General features: G+C 44.3%; 3 protein-coding genes across 4 annotated transcripts in view; 1 reads left to right on the forward strand and 2 right to left on the reverse strand.

Annotated features, from left to right (window-relative positions):
* The window catches only part of LOC134340926 (oocyte zinc finger protein XlCOF6-like), a 408,299-nt gene that overhangs the window by 59,577 nt on the left and 326,210 nt on the right, over positions 1-22,512 (reverse strand). The gene's annotated exons all lie outside the window — the stretch shown is intronic.
* LOC134340728 (zinc finger protein 239-like) lies at positions 1,828-8,406 on the reverse strand. The gene is made up of 3 exons (XM_063038195.1): positions 8,272-8,406; positions 5,090-5,536; positions 1,828-1,914 (listed from the first exon to the last, which is right to left on the reverse strand). Exons 1-3 carry the CDS (start codon positions 8,404-8,406, stop codon positions 1,828-1,830), a joined length of 669 nt encoding a protein of 222 aa, XP_062894265.1.
* Positions 10,294-21,195, forward strand: LOC134340739 (zinc finger protein 239-like). The gene is made up of 2 exons (XM_063038208.1): positions 10,294-10,338; positions 17,285-21,195. The coding sequence occupies exon 2, from the start codon at positions 17,596-17,598 to the stop codon at positions 18,616-18,618; it is 1,023 nt and encodes a 340-aa protein (XP_062894278.1). The 5' UTR covers positions 10,294-10,338; positions 17,285-17,595; the 3' UTR covers positions 18,619-21,195.

Here is a 22,512-nt window from a genome sequence, read left to right on the forward strand (position 1 = left end):
CTCAAGGAGATCTGTGATTTTTTTTTGTGAGAATGATGTAATGATATTTTGGAGGTCCCCTGATGTAATTTTCCTGCCGATGTGAGGTCACGTGATGACATGTGCTCCACGGGTATATAAGGGAAGACCTCAGATGACGCAGTTAGCTTTTAGTTTTTAGTTTTCCAGCTAGAAAGTGCATCTGTGTCTCTGTTTCTGTTGCATATTTGTTTTTATGACGCAGTTTCATTTTTAAAATGGAGTGTTGTGTTCTGTTGCAAGGTACAATAGTGCTGGATTGGAAATTTTTGCTAGATGTGTTGATGTACCTTATTCCAGCAGTAGTATGGGAGAGTGAAGACTTTATTGAAGTACAGGACCCGAAGGATTGAGAGGAGTCGGCACCGTTCGGCAGTTTAACAAATGATCGACCTTATTGAGTCTTTTTTGAAGGAGTAGTGACCTGCATCGAAGGTAACTCTTGCCAAAAGAGAAAAGGTTTAATGCAAGGTGCTCTCCAGAATTTAAGGTCAGTTGTTTTAAACTGTTTATTTCCTGCACCGTGAATCCTTTGGACAGAACCAACAGGAAAGACGTTTCTATGAAGAAATCCTTCTCCGGAGAAGTCTCTCCCAATTGAACGTATAAATCTGTTGGACTTTCGAATTTACCATTTTAAGAACTATATCTGACTTTACCGCTTTAAGAACTGTTTTCGGATTTAAGACTTTAAGAACCAGGGCCAAATGACGATTTGTTGAACGGCTGCATAGCGGTTAACTTCCAGTTAAGGTTTTCGTTTCTTTTTGTTTGTTGTTTATCCGTGTTTAATAAATGTTTGGTTGTTTTTATATAACTTGTCTCGATTGATACTCATTGTTACCGGTTATGTAACAGAGGAAACGGGAGCAGCCAGAGGAAACCCAGGTCCTCACGGGGAGAACAGCGGCAGGAATTGAAACCCAGTCTTCCAATTGCTGGGGCTGTGAAGAGTGAAGTTAACTGCTACATTACCATGTCCCCTGGATTGCATCCTTCTCTTTGCAATAGTCTCCGACAAAACCAAGGTATACTTAAACACTGGGAACACAATTAACATTTCAGAATAGATGTCACCTTGTTGCTGAGAAGCTTATTTTGCCCTTTGCAATGAGTTTTTTTTTGCTCAAACCTTAACTCATGACTTGCTTATCACTGAGTTTGACTGCCCCAATTTTTTTCCTGGGTGGACATTGTTCTTTCGTTTTGTGTGAAAGAACATCAGCGAGTTCACACCGGAGAGAAGCCCAGTTCAGCTGCTCAGACCGTGGGAAGGGGTTCAGACACTTATTCAGTCTGAGGAATCATCAGTGAGTTCACACTGGGGAGAAGCTGTTCGCCTGTTCTATTTGTTGGAAGGCATTCATTCAATCATCCCACCTACTGGCACACCAGTCAGTTCACACTGGGCAGAGGCTGCTCACCTGATCTGAATGTGGGAAGAGATTCACTCGGTCATCCAACCTTGTCTTGCACAACCGGGTTCACACTGGGGAGACATTTTCAATCAGCTGCATGCTGGATATTTCTCCATCTCAGTTGCTGAGTCCAGAGGAAAGTTCAAAACTGACTGTCGGTGCCGAACTCAGCAAATATTGCTGCTGTTCATCAAACTCAGCAACTTATTGAAACTTATTGGCCAGTGTGAGCTCGGTAGTGACTCACAAGGGTGGATGACTGAATCCCGTCCCACAGTCTGAGCAGGTGAAAGGTCTCTCCCCAGTGTGAACTGACTGGTGTACCAATACTGGTGAGATGATCGAGTGAATCACGAATGGAACAGGTGAATGGCTTCTCTCCGGTGTAAACTCACTGGTGTCTCTGTATGCTGGATGACCGAGTGAATCCCTTACAACAGTTGGAGCAGGTGAATGGTGTCTGCCCAGTGTGAACTTGCTGAAGAGGCAGCAGATCAGACGACTGAGTGAATCACTGCAGACTGACAAAGACTGGGGCTGAGAATTTAGTCTGATAGAGACGGGATGAGAATTCAGTCTGACAGAGACAGGGGCTGAGAATTCAGTCTGACAGAGACTGGGGCTGAGAATTTAGTCTGATAGAGACGGGATGAGAATTCAGTCTGACAGAGACAGGGGATGATATCTTCAGTCCAGCAGAGACTGGGAGAGCAAACTGCTGACCCATTGATGGTCCCAATCCCAGTCTCTCCCCGACTGAAGGTCACATTCCCAGTCTCTCCTCGACTGAATGTCCCATCCCTTATCTCTTCCAGTCTGAAGGTCTCACACCCAGTCTCTGCCAAGCTGAAGGTCTAAATGTCATATCCCGAGTCTCTCCTGGACTGAAGGCCTCACACCTAGTCCCACCCTGACTAAATATTTCATTCCTAGTCTCTCCCAGATTGATGGTCTCATCCCCAGTCCCACCTGAACTGAGGGTCTCACAGCCAGCCTCTCCTGGACTGAAGATCTCACAGCCAGAGTCTACTGGATTGAGGTTCTCATACCCGGTTTCTCCCGGACTGACGGTCTCATCCTGAGACTCTCCCGGACGGAAGGTCCCGTCCCCGGTCTCTCCCGGACTGACGGTCCCATCCCCCGTCTCTCCCAGATTAAGGATCCCATGACCAGTATCTCCCAGGTCTCATCCCTGCTGAAATTTCCAACATTTTCTGTTTTTATTTCACTATGACTGTCTGGGCCCAGGACATGTGGTGGTGGGGGGGTTCAGACAGCCATTGCTGAACGATGGAGCTGAGTGGCTCAGCAGGAGGACTGGCTAAGCTCCAGCTACCAGCATGGGACGGTGGGGCAGAATGGCCTGGACCACAGCCTTACTGATGCGATTCCTGTTCCCACTGAATCCCTCCCAGAGTGTTTCCATTTTTCCCATGGATGGCCGATGTAGATGTGATGGTGATGGTCCCTACCCATGTACGGTCAATGGGGGAGGTTTCTCACAGTGGAGCCTCGTGGTCCTAGCACATCCACGGCCATTAGGGGAGTTTTCTCACGGGGAGGGTGATGGATCCAGTCCATGCATGGACAATGGAGGAGGTTTCTCACTGGTGAGATGGTGATCCCAGTACATCCACTGGCAATGGGGGAGGTTTCTCACGTGGGAGAGGGGTGATTACAGCACATCCACTGGCAATGGGGGAGGTTTCTCACAGGGGAGAGGGGTGATCCCAGCACATCCACTGGCAATGGGGGAGGTTTCTCACAGTGGAGGTTGGTGATCCTAATAGATCGATGGCTGATGACAGTGGTTTCTCACAGGGGAGGGGGTTGTCCCACCATATCCATTGCACATTGGGAAGATGCCTCACAAAAGAGGGATGTGAGCCCTGACCATCCACGGCCGATGTGATGAGGTTCCTCAACAGTGGATGGGGGAGGTTTCACTGCACACTGTTAATTAGTCAAAGCTTGCAGGTTATTGCAACACACAGAAATGCTGGAGGAACTCAGCAGGACAGGCACATCCATGGAAGGGAGAAACAGTCGATATTTCGGGTCAAGACCCTTCTTCAGCACTGTCCTGTCTCTGCGCACACAATAACGTAGCTATTTTGACACCCGGCCAACAACTTAAAACATGTTTGATGACAAACAGTAATAATTATAGTGTTCGAAACCAACAGTCACTTTTGAACTTCACTCTGCATTCAACAACTGGGAAGTTTAAATATCCAGCAGGCATATTATTTCAAACAAGAGGAAATCTGCAGATGCTGGAAATCCAAGTAACACAGACAAAATGCTGGAGGAACTCAGCAGGCCAGGCAGCATCAATGGAAGCGTACAGTTAACATTTCAGGACGAGCCGATTTGCAGGACTAATGTATACATATATAACACTATCCATGGTGGGCTGGTGGGAGAATGGGCTGAGAGCAGACATGCGGGAAATGGAAGAGATGTGGTTCAGGGCAGCATTGATGGTGGAGGAAGGGAAGCCTCTTTCTTTGATGAAGGAGGACAGCTCCTTCATTCTGGAATGAAAAGTCTCATTCTGACAGCAGATGTGGCAGAGACAGAGGAATTGAGAGAATAACAGAGTGGGAAGAGATTTAGTCTTGGTAGTTGTGAGAGTCAATGGGTTTATAATAGACATCAATTGATAAACTGTCTCCAGGGGTAGAGGGATTTTGAAAGGAGAGGGAAGTGCCAAAAAATAAACCAGTTAAACTTAAGGGTAGGGTGGAAGTTGGAGGCAAAGTTGATGAAGTTGTCTAGATTCGCATGCGTGCAGGACGCAGCACCAATGCAGTTCTCAGTGTTACGTAGGAAAAGTGTGGGTGTGATATCAGTTTAGGCTTGGAACAGACTGTTCCACATAGCTGACAAACAGACAGGCATAGCTGGGACACATGTGAGAACCCATGGATACACCTTTTGTTTGCAGGAAGTGGGAGGAGCCAAAGGAGGAACTATTGACGGTGAGGACTAGTTCCACTGGATGGAGGAGAGTGGTGTTGGAGGGTAACTCGTGTCCAGAAAGAAATAGAGAGATTCGAGGCCTCCATAGTGAGGTATGGGAGTATATAGGGACTGGACATCCATGCCTTGCCTTTCAAGGCACAAAACGAAAGACTGTGTGGCACGCCACTCCTCACACAGACAGTAGGTGGCCGTTGACTCACAAAGAGTTCATCCGCCCTTTGACAGGTTTTGTTTTTAGTCCTGCTGGGTGCCTACACACCCTCCTCCCCGATTAACCGAAGTGCGGCGGGGAGTGTGCAGATTGAGTCACCGACAACCCGACCCGAGACAGGTGGTACCAGTAGCAAGGCAAGGCCCTGACCTGACCCCCTAGGCCAAAGTCGACGTAGTAGTAGTGAACATCCATGGTGAAAATAAGACCGTCGGGGCCAGAGAACTTGCAGTTATTGAACAGATTGCACCTTTTGTTTTCCGCCCAGCATGAACTCGCTGGTGCGTTTGTAGGTGGGATGATCGAGTGAATTTCTTCCCACAGTCCAAGCAAATGAATGGCCTCTCCCTGTGTGAACTCGCTGGTGTACCAGTAGGTCAGATGATTGAGGGAATCCCTTTCCACATACAGATCAGGTGAATGGCCTCTCCCCGGTGTGAACTCGCTGATGTACCTTCAGATTAGATGACCGAGTAAATCCCTTCCTACAGTCTGAGCAGGTGAATGGTCTCTTGCCAGTGTGAATTAAATGATGGGCCTTCATTTCAGATGACCGAGTGAATCCATTCCCACAGTCTGAGCAGTTGAATGGCTTTGCCCCAGTGCGAACTCGCTGGTGTACCCTTAGGTTAGATGACCAAATAAACCTCTTCCCACAGTCTGAGCAGGTGAATGGCATCTCTCTAGTGTGAACTACCTGGTGTGCCAGTAGCTTAGATGACCGAGTGAATCCCTTCCCACTATTTGAGCAGGCCAATGGCCTCTTCCCAGTGTGAACTGCCTGGTGTACCAGTAGGTTAGATGACCGTGTAAACCTCTTCCCACATTCTGAGCAAGTGAATGGCCTCTCCCCTTTGTGAACTTGTTGGTGTATCTGTAGTTTGGATGACTGAGTGAATCCCTTCCCACAGTCTGAGCAGGTGAACGGCATTTCCCAGTGTGAACTCGCTGGGATGAGTGAGTGAGTGAATCACTTCCAATAGTTTTATATCAATTCTCCATCAATTCATCAAGCCAGATGTCAGACGTAGAGAATCCCTGGAACAATCAATCCTGAGAACTGATCTCCAGTGAATAAATGCTGGTGTGTTGTCAGTACCCCGGTTCCAGTCGATTTCACTGAATTAAAAACTTAATTTCAGAGACAAAGCACGTTTCCAGCTGGGATGAGATATTTCTTCATCTCCAAGGATCAACAACTGATATATTGGAGTCACAAAGGAAACATCTAGTCACTCCTTAAACATCTGGACAGAATGTCGCTGTGTTTGATACTGCTGCACACGAATGATTTTTGCTGTTTCTTGCCTGTAAAAATAATTACAAAAGGACGGATTGAATTTTGGGATGTATGGTCATGAACTTCGGAGGAAGAAATAAAAGTGTAGACTATTTTCTAACTGGAGAGTCATTTCAAAACTGTCAAAGATACTTCTGAATCCTGGTGGAGGTTATTTTGCAGGTTGAGTTGGTGGTGAGGAAGGACAACTAGCGTTCATTCATTTTGAGAGGATGAGAACATAAAACAAGGACGCATTTCTGAGGCTTTACAAAGAACAGGCAAGGTCTCACCTGGAGTACTGGGAGCAGTTTTCAGCCCCATATCTAGGAAAGGATGTGCTGACACTGGAGTGGGCTCACTGGAGGTTCACGGAAATGATAATCCAGGAATGAAAGTTGGTCATATGAGGAGCATTCGATAGCTCCGGGCCTCTACTCACCGGAATTCAGAAGAATGAAGGGGGCCTCATTGAAAACCTATCAAATGTTGAATGGTCTCGATAGAATAGATGTGGAGAGGATGTTTCCTGTGGTGGGCAAGTCAAAAGCTCGATGAACCAAATGGCCTAATTTTGCTCCTCTATCTTATGGTTGTATTTCAGATGAGGTAGTTTTAGCCTCTTTGCTGAGCTCTGACATCATACTGTTATAACTGGGGGAAAACGTCATCCTTTAACTGGGCACAGTGCCGGCTTCTGGACTAACCATCAATTTCTCTGACAGTCTTCCTCTCCGTATAAAATTGGGACATTTCTGCCTGTCTGCAGGCCGTGACTTGGCTCAGTTTGATTCTCTCCATTGCGGTTCGTCACTGTTCTCTCTCAGCAGAGCGTGTGTACGGCGGCACAGCAACTGAAATGCTCCCATGCAGATCGCATTTGGTGCTGCATTTATGGAACTTTCTTTCACATAATGTTAATTGAAAGTGCTGAGCAGATTTTCAGGCTGTGCTGAAAAAAAAAAATCCTGCTCACACCAATGGTCATGTTACACAGCGCTGCGAAGAGCCCGTGATATTACACGGCTCATCCTGGAGACTCCGATTACGTTGACCCAGCCACCCCAGGTGATGGACGTTGGTGAACCCATTGATGGCAATGCCAATGAATATGAGGGGCGGGGGGGGGGCAGTAGTTTTTCTTATTCTCACGTTCTGTGATGTGAAATCTACAGATCACCTGTTACCCAGGACAGAACAAGTTCTCACGGGTAGAAAGGTCCGGAACAAGAGGAGGTGGAACTAAAGCTGATGGAAGGATTTTGTGTTTCTTTCATACATCACCAATTGGCATTGTCACTGACTGAAAGGTAAACTGAGTTTAACTGGGATCAGTATTTTTGTTCCGAGTTCAGAATACCTGGATCCTTTGATCTGATTCTATCTGGTACATACACGCATCCAAAAAGATTATGTATGCAATCTCAGTGTTTGGGTAATATCCTCCCACATTTCCCGACTTTATTGTTGTGCATTGCGATGGAGACACGAATACAATGTTTACTCCCTTGGATGTAAGAATTAAAACTTTATGATTATTTATTATTATTATTAGATAGCTATAGGCAATGTCTGCAAAACCCATCCGCTCCCATTCCCTACACCTGCACTTCGAAACACGTCTTTGGCAGGTAGTATCACCTGTGGCTTACTCTTGAGGGGGAGTGCAGTAGCTTTTCCCAGTGCAGTGTCACAGTTTGTGATGTGAAATCTACAGGACACTTGTTACCCAGAACAAAGGTGTTTGATATCATTGTGTGCCCAGTGAGAATAGTACAAAAATGTTCTCACGGGTAGAAAGTTCCGGAACAAAAGGAGGTAGAACCAAAGCTGATGGAAGGATTTTGTGTTGTTTTTCATACAGCAGTAATTGGCATTTTTACTGACTGGAAAGTAAACTCTTCATCTTAGTTTAACTGGGAACAGTATTTTTGTTCCAAGATCCTAATATTTGGATCCTTTGATCTGAGTGTATCTGGTACATACCTGTATAAAAGCAATTATGCATACAATCTTAGTATTTGGGCAATATTTTCCACATTTCCCGTCTTTATTGCTTGTACATTGCGATGGAGACACAAATAACGATGTTTACTCCTTTGGATGTAAGAATTCAATTTTTACTATTATTATTATTATTATTATTATTATTATTGGATAGAGACAGCTCAGCAATGTTTGCAAAACCCTTCCGCTCCCATTCCCTACACCTGTACTTCGAAACACGTCTTTGCGCAAGCGCAGAGGGCGCAGGTAGGGTAACCCTTCCGCTCCCATTCCCTACACCTGTACTTCAAAACACGTCTTTGCGCAAGCGCAGAGTGTGCAGGTAGGGTAACCTATGGTTTACTCTTTACCCAGAAGCCCCCACAATCGAGAGACCCTTTTATCCGCTGCGGTTCCTGCGATGCGCATGCGCCATAGGTATGGCGGTGGCGGTAGCGCCAGTTCATCATCAGCAGAAACTTCCCGGGGCTCTCGTTCCTCTTCATGGGTCGACTGAGTCGTGGTGGCGGTATGAAACCACCTCTCTCACCTCAGGACCATTTCCATCCCACCCATCCTGAGGTCAGAGGGGTTAAAATTCCACCTCTAAATTCGTTTTTACATTGATTTATTTCTCATTTTAAAAGTTACCATTTCTATGTGCCGATGGATGTTTGTCTTTCGGAGCAGTTCTGTCTGAAGTTGTATACTCTGATTGAATTTACCCCGGGTGGACCAGGTGGGAGTTAGGGTACTGTCTCTGGAGAGGATGGAATAGGAAGAGATGGATATCCAGCTCCGAGCTCACGAGGACCAGACCGACGGAGTCCACCCCTCGCCATAAACACCTGCCACTCAGTCGAGCTGCCTTTGGGGCCGATATACTCTCCCTGGCTGTGCCAGCCACAGGATTAAAGATAGCCCATAGGGATTGTGGAGATGACTTGCGGGTATGTCCACGTTGGAGAGTAGGGGGTGGGTCACATTAAAGGCTATTTGAGATCTGAAACTGCCCTCCACAAAATTTAACCCACCCACAACAGGGATGGCCCTGAATGGGGTGGATTCCAAACGGGTGGTTCCTCATAAAGAGCCAGTGCCAACCGGAGGCCAGGATCCTGGTGCTAGGTTAGTGCCAGCAGAGAGCACGATGTGCGCCGCCAGTAAATGACGCACAAACTGCATCTATCGGCGACTGGGGGAACCAGTCATATTCTGGTACGGATGGGCAGAGCCTGCTGGTGTCAGACAAGGAATCATCCTCTGTTCTGGGAGGTCTCGGTGGCAGTGTGTTCATATAAACCTAGAACACATTACATGCCCTTCGGCCCACAATGTTGTGCTAACCATGTATTCTACTCTAGAAACCGCTTAGAATTACCCTACCGCATAGCCCTCTTTTTTTTAGGCTCCGTGTACCAATCTAAGAGTCTCTTAAAACACCTTATTGTATTCGCCTCCTTCACCGTCACCGACAGTGCATTCCGCACACCCACCATTCTTTGTGTAAAAAAACTTGCCTCTGACATCTCCTTTGTGTAAAGGGTTCTTCTTTCGTGTTACTTGCTAAGGCTAATAAAAATGACTTCTCTGTAATTTGAACTGCTGATGTAAGGGGTTCTCTGTAGCAGTATGTTTGGGTTATAATTAGTGATAACGGGTCTTGTATTCATGTGTAACCAATAGGGACAGATGCTATTCTTTCTTGTGTATTTGAAAGCTGTATTGTTTGCGCGGGATTTGGGCAGAACGCGCCACGGGGATGAAGAGAGAAGACGCACACGAAGAGATGCTGTGAGCTGGCCAGCGGAGCGGACCCCGAGCGGGGACTCGGAACCCGCGGAGTTCGGAAGAAATCGAATGGTGAACCGAGGATACTGCGTGAGCTCCAGCGAGTTCTTTGTGCAGGAACTGTCTAATTATTATTCTTGGCGCCTTTTTATTTTATAATTTGCTTCTCTACTAATCGCATATTTCAAGTAAGAGTTATAAAATCTTAATTATTTAACCGCATCCATTGTACGGCTTGTCATTACGGGGTACTGATTTGAAACAGAGGACACATCGCACAGCATGCACCCAGCATTTTGTGTGTATGTGTCCACATTTCCAGCAACAGCAGAATCTCTTGTGTTTTATACCCGCATTTGTAAAGGGTTCTACTTTGGCATTAAACACGCGGATACTTAACTGTATTGTTTGTGGGAGCTGCTTTCTGCGTTAAAAGAGCTGCTGAGTATTCTACACACAAAAAAATTGAGGTTTGGGCAAGGAACCGGAGCTTGCAGAAACTTTTAATGGCACCGTGATTACCCATAAAGCTCTGCGTAACAATTTTCGCTGCAGCACCGATCGAATGCGCAGGCGTCAGGGTTGCGGGTGTTCCCGAATAACACGCATGCGCGCAGTACACAAAGGCCTCGCGGAACCGGCTCCAGGTAAGAGATGGTTTGCGGGCGAAAGATATCAACATTGACTGCAGTACAATTGCTGTGGATTCCGGACTCCGTAGCCCGTAATCCCGGGACAGTGCTCTTGTCTTCCCTCTCTCTGAGCCCCACGATCCGTACACGGAACCGCGGAGCTTCCGGCTGATCAGGGAATGGGAACCGGTGGATCTCTCAGACAGAGCTGAGCTCATAGGAACACAGAGAATAGGTACAGGAGTAGGCCATTCGGCCCTTCGAGCCTGCACCGCCATTCAGTATGATCATGGCTGATCATCCAACTCAGAACCCTGTACCTGCCTTCTCTCCATACCCCCTGATCCCCGTAGCCACAAGGGCCATATCCAACTCCCTCTATAAGTATAGCCAGTGAACTGGCCTCAAACTGTTTCCTGTGGCAGAGAATTCCACAGATTCACCACTCTCTGTGTGAAGAACTCTTCCTAATCTCGGTCCTAAAAGGCTTCCCCTTTATCCTCAAACTGTGACTCCTCATTCTGGACTTCCCCAACATCGGGAACAATCTTCCTGCATCGAGCCTGTCCAATCCCTTTAGAATTTTATACGTTTAAATCAGATCCCCCCTCAATCTTCTAAATTCCAGAGAGTATAAGCCTAGTCGATCCAGTCCTTCATCATATGAAAGTCCTGCCATCCCAGGAATCAATCTGGTGAACCTTCTTTGTACTCCCTCTATGGCAAGAATGTCTTTCCTCAGATTAGGGAACCAAAACTGCACACAATACTCCAGGCGTGGTCTCACCAAGGCCTTGTACAACTGCAGTAGTACCTCCCTGCACCTGTACTCGAATCCTCTTTCTATGAATGCCAGCATACCATTCGCCTTTTTCACCGCCTGCTGTACCTGCATGCCCACTTTCAATGACTGGTGTATAATGACACCCAGGTCTCATTGCACCTCCCCTTTTCCTAATCGGCCACCATTCAGATAATAATCTGTTTTCTTGATCTTGCCACCAAAGTGGATAACCTCACATTTAACCACATTAAATTGCATCTGCCATGAATTTGCCCACTCACCTAACCTCTCCAAGTCACCCTGCATCCTCTTAGCATCCTCCTCACAGCTAACACTGCCACCCAGCTTCGTGTCATCCACAAACTTGAAGATGCTGCATTTAATTCCCTGGTCTAAGTCATTAATATATATTGTAAACAACTGGGGTCCCAGCACTGAGCCTTGCAATACCCCACTAGTCACCGCCTGCCATTCTGAAAAGGTCCCGTTTATTCTCACTCTTTTTTTCCTGTCTGCCAACCAATTCTCTATCCACATCAATACCTTACCCCCAATACCGTGTGCTTTAAGTTTGCACACTAGTCTCCTGTGTGGGACCTTGTCAAAAGCCTATTGAAAATCCAAATATACCACATCCACTGGTTCTCCCCTATCCACTTTACTTTACTATCCACTTTACCTCAAAAAATTCTATGAGATTCGTCAGACATGATTTTCCTTTCACAAATCCATGCTGACGTTGTCCGATGATTTCACTGCTTTCCAAATGTGCTGTTATTACATCTTTGATAACTGACTAGCATTTTCCCACCACCGATGTCAGGGTGACCGGTCTGTAATTCCCCGGTTTCTCTCTTCCTCCTTTTTTAAAAAGCAGGTTACATTAGCCACCCTCCAATTCTCAGAAACTAATCCAGAATCTAAAGAGTTTTGAAAAATTATCACTTATGCATCCATTATTTCTTAGGCTACTTCCTTAAGCACTCTGGGATGCAGACCATCTGGCCCTGGGGATTTATCTGCCTTTAATCCCTTGAATTTACCTAACACCACTTCCCTACTAACATGTATTTCCCTCAGTTCCTCCATCTCACTAGACCCTCGGTACCCTACTACTTCTGGAAGATTATTTATGTCCTTCTTAGTGAAGACAGACCAAAGTAATTATTCAATTAGTCTGCCGTGTCCTTGTTTCCCATGATCAATTCAACTTTTTCTGACTGTAAGGGACCTACATTTGTCTTAACCAGTCTTTTTCTTTTCACATATCTATAAAAGATTTTACAGTCTTTTTATGTTCCCTGCCAACTTTCTCTCATAATCTTTTTTCCCTTTCCTAATGAAGCCCTTTGTTCTCCTCTTCTGGATTCTGAATTTCTCCCAGTCCTCAGGTGTGCTGCTTTTTCTGGCTAATTTGAATGTTTCTTCTTTGGAATTGATACTATCCCTAATTTCCCTTGTCAGGCATGGGTGCACTACCTTTCCTGGTTAATTCTTTTGCCAAACTGGGATGAACAATTGTTGTAGTTCATCCATGCGATCTTTAAGTGTTTGCCATTGCATATCCACCGTCAACCCTTTAAGTATCATTTGCCAGTCTATCTTAGCTAATTCATGTCTCATACCTTCAAAGTTACTCTTCTTTAAGGTCAGAACCTTTGTTTCTGAATTGACTATGTCACTCTCCATCTTTCTGAAGAATTCCAGCATATTATGGTCAGTCTTACCCAAGGGGCCTGGCACGACAAGATTGCTAACTAACCCTTCCTCATTGCTCAATACCCAGTCTAGGATGGCCTGCTCTCCAGTTGGTTCCTCGACATGTTGGTTCAGAAAACCATTCCACATACATTCCAAGAAATCCTCTTCCTCAGCACCTTTACCAATTTGGTTCACCTAATCTATATGTAGATTGAAGTCACCCATTATAACTGCTGTTCTTTTATTGCACGCATTTCTAATTTCCTGTTTAATGCTATCCCCAACCTTACTACTACTGTTAGGTGGCCTGTACACAACTCCCACCAGCGTTTTCTGCCCCTTATTGTTATGCAGCTCTACCCATATCGATTCCACATCCTCCCGGCTAATGTCCTTCCTTTCTATTGCGTTAATCTCCTCTCTAACCAGCAATGCTACCCCACCTCCTTCTCTTTCATGTCTATCCCTCCTGAATATTGAATATCCCTGAATGTTGAGCTTCCATCCTTGGTCACCCTGGAGCCATGTCTCTGTGGTACCTACTATATCATATTCATTAATAACTATCTGCACATTCAGTTCATCCACCTTGTTACGAATGCTCCTTGCAGTGACACACAAAGCCTTCAGGCTTGCTTTTACAACACTCTTAGCCCTTATACAATTATGCTGAAAAGTGGCCCTTTTTGATTTTTGCCCTGAACTTGCTATCTAAATGTAAGGATTCGGAACACAGAGAAAGGGGGCAAAATCTTTTACATCAGCTGTTAAGAAAATCACCTTTGTTCTGCCTCCAATCACAAACAAGAGGAAATCTGCAGATGTTGGAAATCCAAGCAACACACACAAAATGCTGGAGGAACTCAGCATTAGTACTCTTTTGCATAGATGCTGCCTGGCCTGCTGAGTTCCTCCATGCTTCTTCTACCTCCTCTTGTTCTGGATTTTTCTACCCGTGGAAACATGTTTTGACCCATTCTCTCTGAGTACATAATGATATCAAACACCTTTGTCCTGGGCAGAAGTAGCTTTCACATCACAAATGTGTCAGACTCCAATGAGACAGACTACTGCCCTTCCCTTCATATTCATTGGCATTGCCATCAATGAGTTCACCACCGTCAGTCACCTGGGGGATGGTTCAGGGGAAATATTTGCGTACAATACTGAAACTGGTGTTACCTGTGTGTATTGTGGCAATGGAAAAGTTCCTGGAGAATTTGCAAGTGGGACAAGTGGAGTGATATTTGGAAACCTGACGTTTTAAAGCATCATTTTGCAAGCAAGTCACATATGGACAGTGTGCAAAAGCTCTGGCGAGAAAATCCTTCATAACCCACTACAGGCCTGCTGCATAGGATGTGTGAGAGTGCAGATGAACTCGATCAAACCCAGAGGAGATCAAAGTTCTATTGACAGTGATTTGCTAGCTGTTGAAATGAATACCTCTATATATACAATTCAGCGTGCACATGTTGTTGTCACCATGCAAAAAATAAAATGCACATTGCAGGATTTTTGTGCCTACTGGTCATTACAAATTAGAGGAGACATTGATGGGAAGGTGGGGAGACCTCCAGTGTCCCTGACCGACAAGATGTCCATCCAGCTGCAGCTTGTAACCCTTCATTTTATGGAGTTGGAGCTGGAAATGGATGAATTCCGGCTCATCTGGGAGTCAGAGATGGTGATAGATATGACATGAACAGAGGTGAGTTACATCCAGGGTGCAGGACACAGGAAACTGGGTGAGGGTCAGGACACAGGAAACTGGGTGAGGGTCAGGAAGGGAAATGAGGTTAAATAGCCATCGCAGAGTACTCCTGTGGCCATCCCCCACAACAACAGGTAGTCCACTTTAGATATTGGTGGGCGTGTGGGTATTACCTGGCAGTGGAAAGTCAAAGAGGTGATAAGTGATTTGTTTGTTAGGGGAACAGAACTAGAAGGGGAATAATATCCTAGTGGTAAGGCTTGCTAGTGCCACCATTGGCAAGAATTAATCAGTCTGATGGCCTGGTGGAAGAAGCTGTCCAGGAGCCTGTTGGTCCTGGCTTTTATGCTGCGATACCGCTTCCTGGATAGAAGCAGCTGGAACAGTTTGTTTTTGGAATGACTCGGGTCCACAATGATCCTTCAGACTCTTTTTACACACCTGTCTTTGTAAATGTCCGTGATAGTGGTAAGTTCACATCTACAGATGTTTTGTTACCAGAAATAACGTATAATCTATCATCCCGTTGGCTTTTCTCTCCCCAGATCAAAAAAACAATCAAAATCAGAATCGAGTTTATTAGATTCAACTTTATTGTCATTGTGCCGAGTACAGATACAAAGCCAATGAAATGCAAATAGCATCTGACCTGAAATGCAAACAAAAGTGTTCTTTACAAAATAACTTCGAATAAAAGAAGTGCTACAGCACACAAATATAAAAGTACTGAGACAGTACGTTATCACCGACATGTGTCATGAAACTTGTAAACTTAGCAGCAGCAGTTCAATTCAATACATAATAGAGAAATAAATAAATAAATATATCTTATTCATTACTCTTTATAGAGTATATGTATATTGATTAAATCTAAAAAAAACAGGAATAATGCCCAAGCACAGATATTTAAATAATCTTCAGTGATAGGTGAGGTACTGGAGGATTGGATGACAGCCAATGTTGTTCCGCTGTTCAAGAAAGGCTCTAAAAATAAATGAAGAAATTATACATCGGTGAGTCTGACATCAGTAGTGGGAAAGTTATTGGAACGTGTGTGCAGGAACCGGATATATAAGTATTTGAATAGATGTGGACTGATTAAGGAGAGGCATCATGGCTTTGTGCATGGTAGGTCATGTCTAACCGATTTTATAGAATTTCTCTTTGAAGTTACCAGGAAGGTGGATGAAGGCAAAGCAGTGGATGTTGTTTACATCGACTTTAGCAAGGCACTCGACAAAGTCTCATATGGAAGGTTGGTCAAGAAGGTTCGGTCACTCAGCATTCAAGATGAGATTGTAAATTGGATGAGACACCGGCTTTGTGAGAAGCCAGAGTGTGGTAGCAGATGGCTGCCTCTCTGACCAGAGGCCTGTGACTAGTGGTGTGCCGCAGGGATCGGTACTGGATTTGTTGTTCTTTGTCATCTATATCAGTAATCTGGATGATAACTTGGTTCGCTGGGTCATCAGATTTGTGGATGACACCAAGATTGGTGGTGTAGTGGACAGCGAGGAAGACTATCATGGCCTGCAGTGCGATCTGGACCAGCATGAATAATGGGTTGAGAAATGGAAAATGGAATGTAATGCAGACGAGTGTGAGGTGTTGCACTTTGGTAGGATCTAGGTCTTACAGTGACCGGTAGCAAACTGAGGGGTGCTGTAGAAGGAAGGGATCTGGGAATACAGGTCTATAACTCACTGAAAGTGGTGCCCCAGTTTGATAGGGATGGAAAGAAAGATTTTGGCACAATGGCCTTCATAAAGTAAAATACTGAGTACAGGAGATGGATGTTATGTTGACGTTGTACAAGACATTGGTGCAGCCTAATTTGGAGTGTTGTGTGCGGTTTTGGTCACCTACCTACAGGAAGGATGTAAAAGAGGTTGAGAGAGTTCAGACAGCACTTACAAGGATGCTGCCACATCTGGAGGACTTGGGTTATAAGGGAAGATTGAACAGGTCAGGACTTTATTCCTTGGAATGCAGAAGATTGAGGGGAGATCTGATGGAGGTATACCACAATTATGAGGGGTATAGATAGGGTAAATGCAAGCTGGCTTTTACCACTGGGATGGGGTGGGACCACAACCGGAGGCCGTGGGTTGAATGAGCAGCCAGCACAAGTGGTGCATGCGAGCTCAATTTCAACATTGAAGATGTTTGTATAGGTACCTGGATGGTAGGGGTACGGGAGTAGACAGTTTAAATAGTTCAACACAAACTAGATGGGCCAAAGTGCCTGTGTTGTGTTATACTTTTCTATGACTGTGACAAGAACCTTAAAAAGTACTAATTTTTTAGTCCTTTTAACAGCTGTGCAGATCAACCATACAGTACATCTGAGCAGGAGATATTTACATGGCGTTAAAACAATGGCACTTTAAATTAACAGTACATAAAAGAAAATCACAGCTGCACGTCAACAAAGGCTAGTTGTGTGAGAGTGTTTCAATTACTGTGGGGCCAGGCACCCATGCAGCTCAGTGGGAACAGGGAATAACACCAATGGAGAGAGTCAAACTGAGCCAGGTCACAGACTGGAGATGACAGAAATACCCCATTCTTAGAGAGACAGGAAGAGCATCAGAGAGTTTGATGGTCATTACAGATCCCAGCTCTGTGCCCAGTTAGAAGATGATTTCTCTCTCCAACTTGGGTTGAACCTCACTGTAACAGTTCACACCTTGGCAACTAAAGTGATCTCATCTGAAATGTTGTCCTTCATCCATTGATGGATTTTGTATATCTTTTTACAGGTTAAAAACAATAAGGAATTTGTCTAAGAGAATCTCAATCTCAACACGTCTCTGTCCAAATATTTAAGAAGTGCAGCAAGGGATTCAATCAACCGTCCTTCCTGCTCAGAGTGTGGGGAGGGATTCACTGGGTCATTTCAACTGAAGGTACATCAGCAAGTTCACACTGGGACAAGGCCACTCATCTGTCTGTGTGTGAGAAGGGATTCAGTTGGTCATCCCACCTGTGGACACACCAGTCAGTTCACCCTGGGTAGAGGCTGGTCATCTGCTGAATTTGTGGGGAAGGATTCACTTGGTCATCTGACTTAATGGCTCACCAGCGAGTTCACACCGGGGAGCGGCCGTTCACCTGCTCGGACTGTGGGAAGGGATTCACTCGGTCATATAATCTGAAGGTACATCAGAGAGTTCACAATGGAGAGAGGCCGTTCACTTGCTCCGACTGCGGGAAGGGATTCACTCGGACATCCGACCTACTGGTACACCAGTCAGTTCACACTAGGGAGAGGCCATTCACCTGCTCAGACTGTGGGAAGGGATTCACTCGGTCATCCGACCTACTGGTACACCAGTCAGTTCACACTAGGGAGAGGCCATTCACCTGCTCAGACTGTGGGAAGGGATTCACTACATCATCTCACCGACAGAGACACCAGTCAGTTCACACGGGGGCGAGGCCATTCACCTGCAAAGACTGTGGGAAGGGATTCACTCAGGCATCTCACCTACTGAGACATTGGTCAGTTCACACTGGGGAGAGGCCATTCACCTGCTCTGACTGTGGGAAGGGATTCACTCAGGCATCTCACCTACTGACACACCAGTCAGTTCACACTGCCGAGAGGCCGTTCACCTGCTCAGTCTGTGGGAAGACATTCACTCGGTCATCCGACCTACAGAGTCACCAGCGAGTTCACACTGGGGAGAAGCCGTACACCTGCTTAGACTGTGGAAAGGGATTCACGCGATCATCCACCCTATTGGCACACCAGTCAGTTCACACTGGGAAGTGGCCATTCACCTGCTCAGAATGTGGGAAAGGATTCACTCAGTCATCCGAACTACTGGCACACCAGTCAGTTCACACTGGGGAGTGGCCATTCACCTGTTCAGACTGTGGAAAAGGATTCACTCGGTCATCCGAGCTACTGGCACACCAGTCAGTTCACACTGGGGCGTGGCCATTCACCTGCTGTGAATGTGGGAAGGGATTCGCTCGATCATCTCATCGACAGAAACACCAGCGAGTTCACACTGGGGAGAGGCCATTCTCCTGCTCAAACCTTGGGAAGAGATCCCCTCAGCCATCACCACCAAATGTGCATCACTGAGTTCACACTGGGGAGAGGCCGTTCACCTGTTGTGAATGTGGAAGGGATTCAGTCAGTAGTCATACCTTGTGACACACTACTGGGTTCACACTGGGGAGAAAGTTTCAATTGGCTGCATGCTGGATATTTGTCCATCACCATTGCTGAATGCAATTTCAAGAGTGACTGTCGGTGCTGAACTCTACAATTATTGCTGTATAAGATTCCTTGATCTGAAAAAAGCATTTGACACCATTGACCATAAATTATTATGATCAAAATTAGAAAGATATGGTATTACAGGGGTGGCACATGGCTGGTTAAGTAGTTATTTGGAAGACATGCATCAGTATGTGCATATAAACAACACAAATTCAAAACTTTTGAAGGTAATTTGTGGGGTTCCACAAGGTTAGTGCTTGGTCCATTGCTGTTCACATTGTATATAAACGATATATGTAGGGTTTCTCAGACATTAAAATGTGTATTATTTGCTGATGCTACAACTATATTTTGTAGTGAGGAACATCTGAAACAACTTATGGATACAGTGGAGAAAGATCTAAAAATTATAAAGAAATGGTTTGATATTAACAAATTATCACTGTATCTAAGTAAAACTAAATTCATAATATTTGGAAACTGTGTACCAAACTCATAGAGTAAACTTGGAATAAGTGATGTTTAAATTGATAAGGTATCTGAAACAAAAATTTTAGGAGTGGCAATAGATAATAAATTAAGCTGGAAACCACATATAAATTATGTCAAAGTCTATTGTAACACTGTACAAAGCGCAAGATTTCTTAAATCAGGAATCTTTGTATACATTATACTGTTCACTTATAGCTCCATACATGACTTACTGTTTGGAGATATGGGGAAATACATACAAAACCAATACAACTTCAATGTTTCTACTCCAAAAGGAAGTCATACAAATTGTAAATTAGGGAAGTTATTATGAGCCAACCAATCCACTATTTATTCAACTAAACACTTTAAAATTCAGAGATTTTGTAGATTTTAAAATAATACAAATTATGTATAAAGTAAAAGATGGACAGTTACCACAAAGTATCCAAAGGTTGTTTAAAATGAGAGGAAGTCAGAATAAATTGAGGGGAACATGTATATTTCAAAAACAAAGGATAAGAACAAATGTAAAAAAAAAATCATTGTATTTCGGTCAGAGGTGTGAATCTATGGAACAGTTGTAGTGAGAATTTAAAAACATGCACCACACTTAACAAGTTTATAAAATTATTTCAAAATAATTTAATGAACAAATATAAAATACATGATTTAAAATGAATGGGTGTCATGTAAATAAATGATACTTGGAACTGGATTTTGTGTTAAAAGATAATGATTGTTTTTGTTTTGATGTGATGATTGACACCAGATATCTTGTTGTATGAGTAAGCGGGGTAGACATAATAAGCTGTCGGTTCAGCCTACACCCTGTCAGTCTGTTTTAAAGAATATCTGTGTTTTTTGTTGTAATTTTGTCTTATGAAATTATCATTATAAAATCATCATTAAAAATGATGCTTTTTGTTATGTTTGTACTGACCGAAATAAATTCCATTCATTCATTCATTCATTGCTGCTGCTCACCACACCCAGTTCTGCACCCTGCTCACTGGGCATGGGAGGACATTCTTCTGCTGCTCATTCCCCTTTAATGGGACTGGAGTTTAATATTCTGGATCTGAGACAAATAAATCAGTTCTATTTTAAACTCTGTCTCCGGTACTTAGTGAATTTATAACAGAACTAGTGTACAGTAGAGAGTTAACTCAGGCCGGCTGGACCCTGCCAGTGATTCTGTTCCACAACAGTCCTTTTAAATCCTCCCCTGTTGCTCCCCTCTTGCTCTCCCTGTGGTGATGGGTTCCAAACAGTCACCACTCTGTGGGTTAAGAGGTTTCCCTTGAATTTTCTGCAGACTGAAGAAGACGAGCTGACGGCAGTTCTGTCTGAGATAGTCTTCGCTCCTCAAATCTCTGTGCTAAGGACGAATGACATTGGTAGTTAACCTCCTTATTCAGGGCTTATTTCCACATTATGGGTCATCTTCCATGCTTCTAAAGGGTTGTTGAAAACCACCACTGTCCTCTAAAGACTGAAAGCAGAATGGGAAACCATCAGTTGGATGTTCAACGGAGCAGGGTCAGAAACCAGAGGCAGGTCTGCACAGGGCAGAGTTTGGAGCTATGGACGATGGGCAGGGTAAGAACGTATGATGAGAATGGAATCGGCAGCGGGGCGTGGCAACGAATGAGAGAGTAGCAACATTTGGAAGCTGATTGACAGGGAAAATAATTCGGTTGTTGGACTGATGACACCAGCAATGCCCGTTGTGAGGTGCTCCACTGGTCGAGGAACATGTGTGTGTTGGGAATGGTTATATCTATTGAGGGAGTTATTCCTGCTTGTTTATCCTGTAATATTAAATCCAGGTGGTTATTATGGATTATCCTAGCTGAAATAACGTATTGATTATCACAAAATTTGTAATATTTTGACTCTAAAACTGGATCAGGCTTGAATTTATGGTTCCTTTATGAAGTGATGGAGGGTATTCATGAGTTTGTATTTTAAAGCAAGATTTTTGCCACTTGATTGTACCTTTGTAAGTAATCAGATTGAGTTAAACTGCTGCAGGATCCTGGAATATGTTGGATTGTGGCTGGTTTCTCTTGGCATTTTCTGCACTTTGTGCCTTGTTTGTTTGTATTTCATGTATTTTCGATTTTTTTTTTCCTTTTGTTAACCACGTTATCATGTATTTCTGCAAGGAACACCTCTGTTTCTGGGAAGAGGTCTCCAACTCTCAGTCAGGTGCTCGTTGCTTCCTTGACACCATCTCGTCTGTTCAGATCCTTGGGATGTCTCCCATGGAGGGTCATACTCATTCCACTGGTTGATGTTTTCTTCCAGAGTGATGATTCATTTTTCTGAGTTGGTCTCTCAGTTAAGTTTTCTGGTCTGTATTTCTTATCACGATTACATATACGCACATGGAGCGCTGAATCCTGTTCATTTTTGATGAAAATATATACTTAGATTTTTTATCTGACTTCTTTGTGATTTTTTCATGTATGTTATTTCTCTTCGTCCTTCTATCCAAGATAGTGTTAATCTAAGTGGGTTTGAGTGTAAATAGTTCTTATTTATCGTTGTAAATGTTACTGATTGAAACGGGTCCAAGATATTTTTCTGAAAAAAAGTCAATGTTGGTATTGATGAAAGTGTTTATTGCCATTGTTGTATTTGTTAACTATTGAGCTGGTTTTGGCAGGATTTTTTAAGCCTTGGACTAAATTTTGTCAAAGGCTTTCCCTATTTTGCACTACTTTCTCCTTTCTGTGCTTGTTGATATTCCAGATACGTGGGTATCGAGTCTCGATGAAGAGCCTTGGCCCGAAATGTTGCTTCCCATCCATAGATGATGCCTGACATGCTGAGCTCCTCCAACACTTTGTGTGTAGTTCTCCAGATTTCTAGCAACTGCAGGTCCTCTTGTTTCCCAGATACTTATGTGTTTCTTGAAAGAACAAGCTGCTAGTGGGGTTGTGTTTCTCTGTTGGTAAAATATTAAATTAAATCTTTAGAAAGGGGTGGCATAGGGTTGCAAGGTGTAGAATTAAGGATCAGCAGATGTAAAAAAAAAACCTCATGGGAATTGTGTAGAGACCTCCAAACAGTAGTAAATATGTGGTCCACAAATTACAGTGGGAGATAGAAAATGCGTGCCAAAGGGGCAGAGTTACAGAAGACATGAGGGATTGCCATGCAGGTGATTAGGAAAATTAGGATGGTGTTGGTCTCAAGAGGAGGAATTCCTAGCATGCCTACAAGATGCTTTTTTAGAGCAGCTCGTGGTTGAGCCCACTTGGGGATGAGTTA

This window comes from Mobula hypostoma, chromosome X2, assembly GCF_963921235.1.
Source record: "Mobula hypostoma chromosome X2, sMobHyp1.1, whole genome shotgun sequence".
NCBI lineage: Eukaryota > Metazoa > Chordata > Chondrichthyes > Myliobatiformes > Myliobatidae > Mobula > Mobula hypostoma.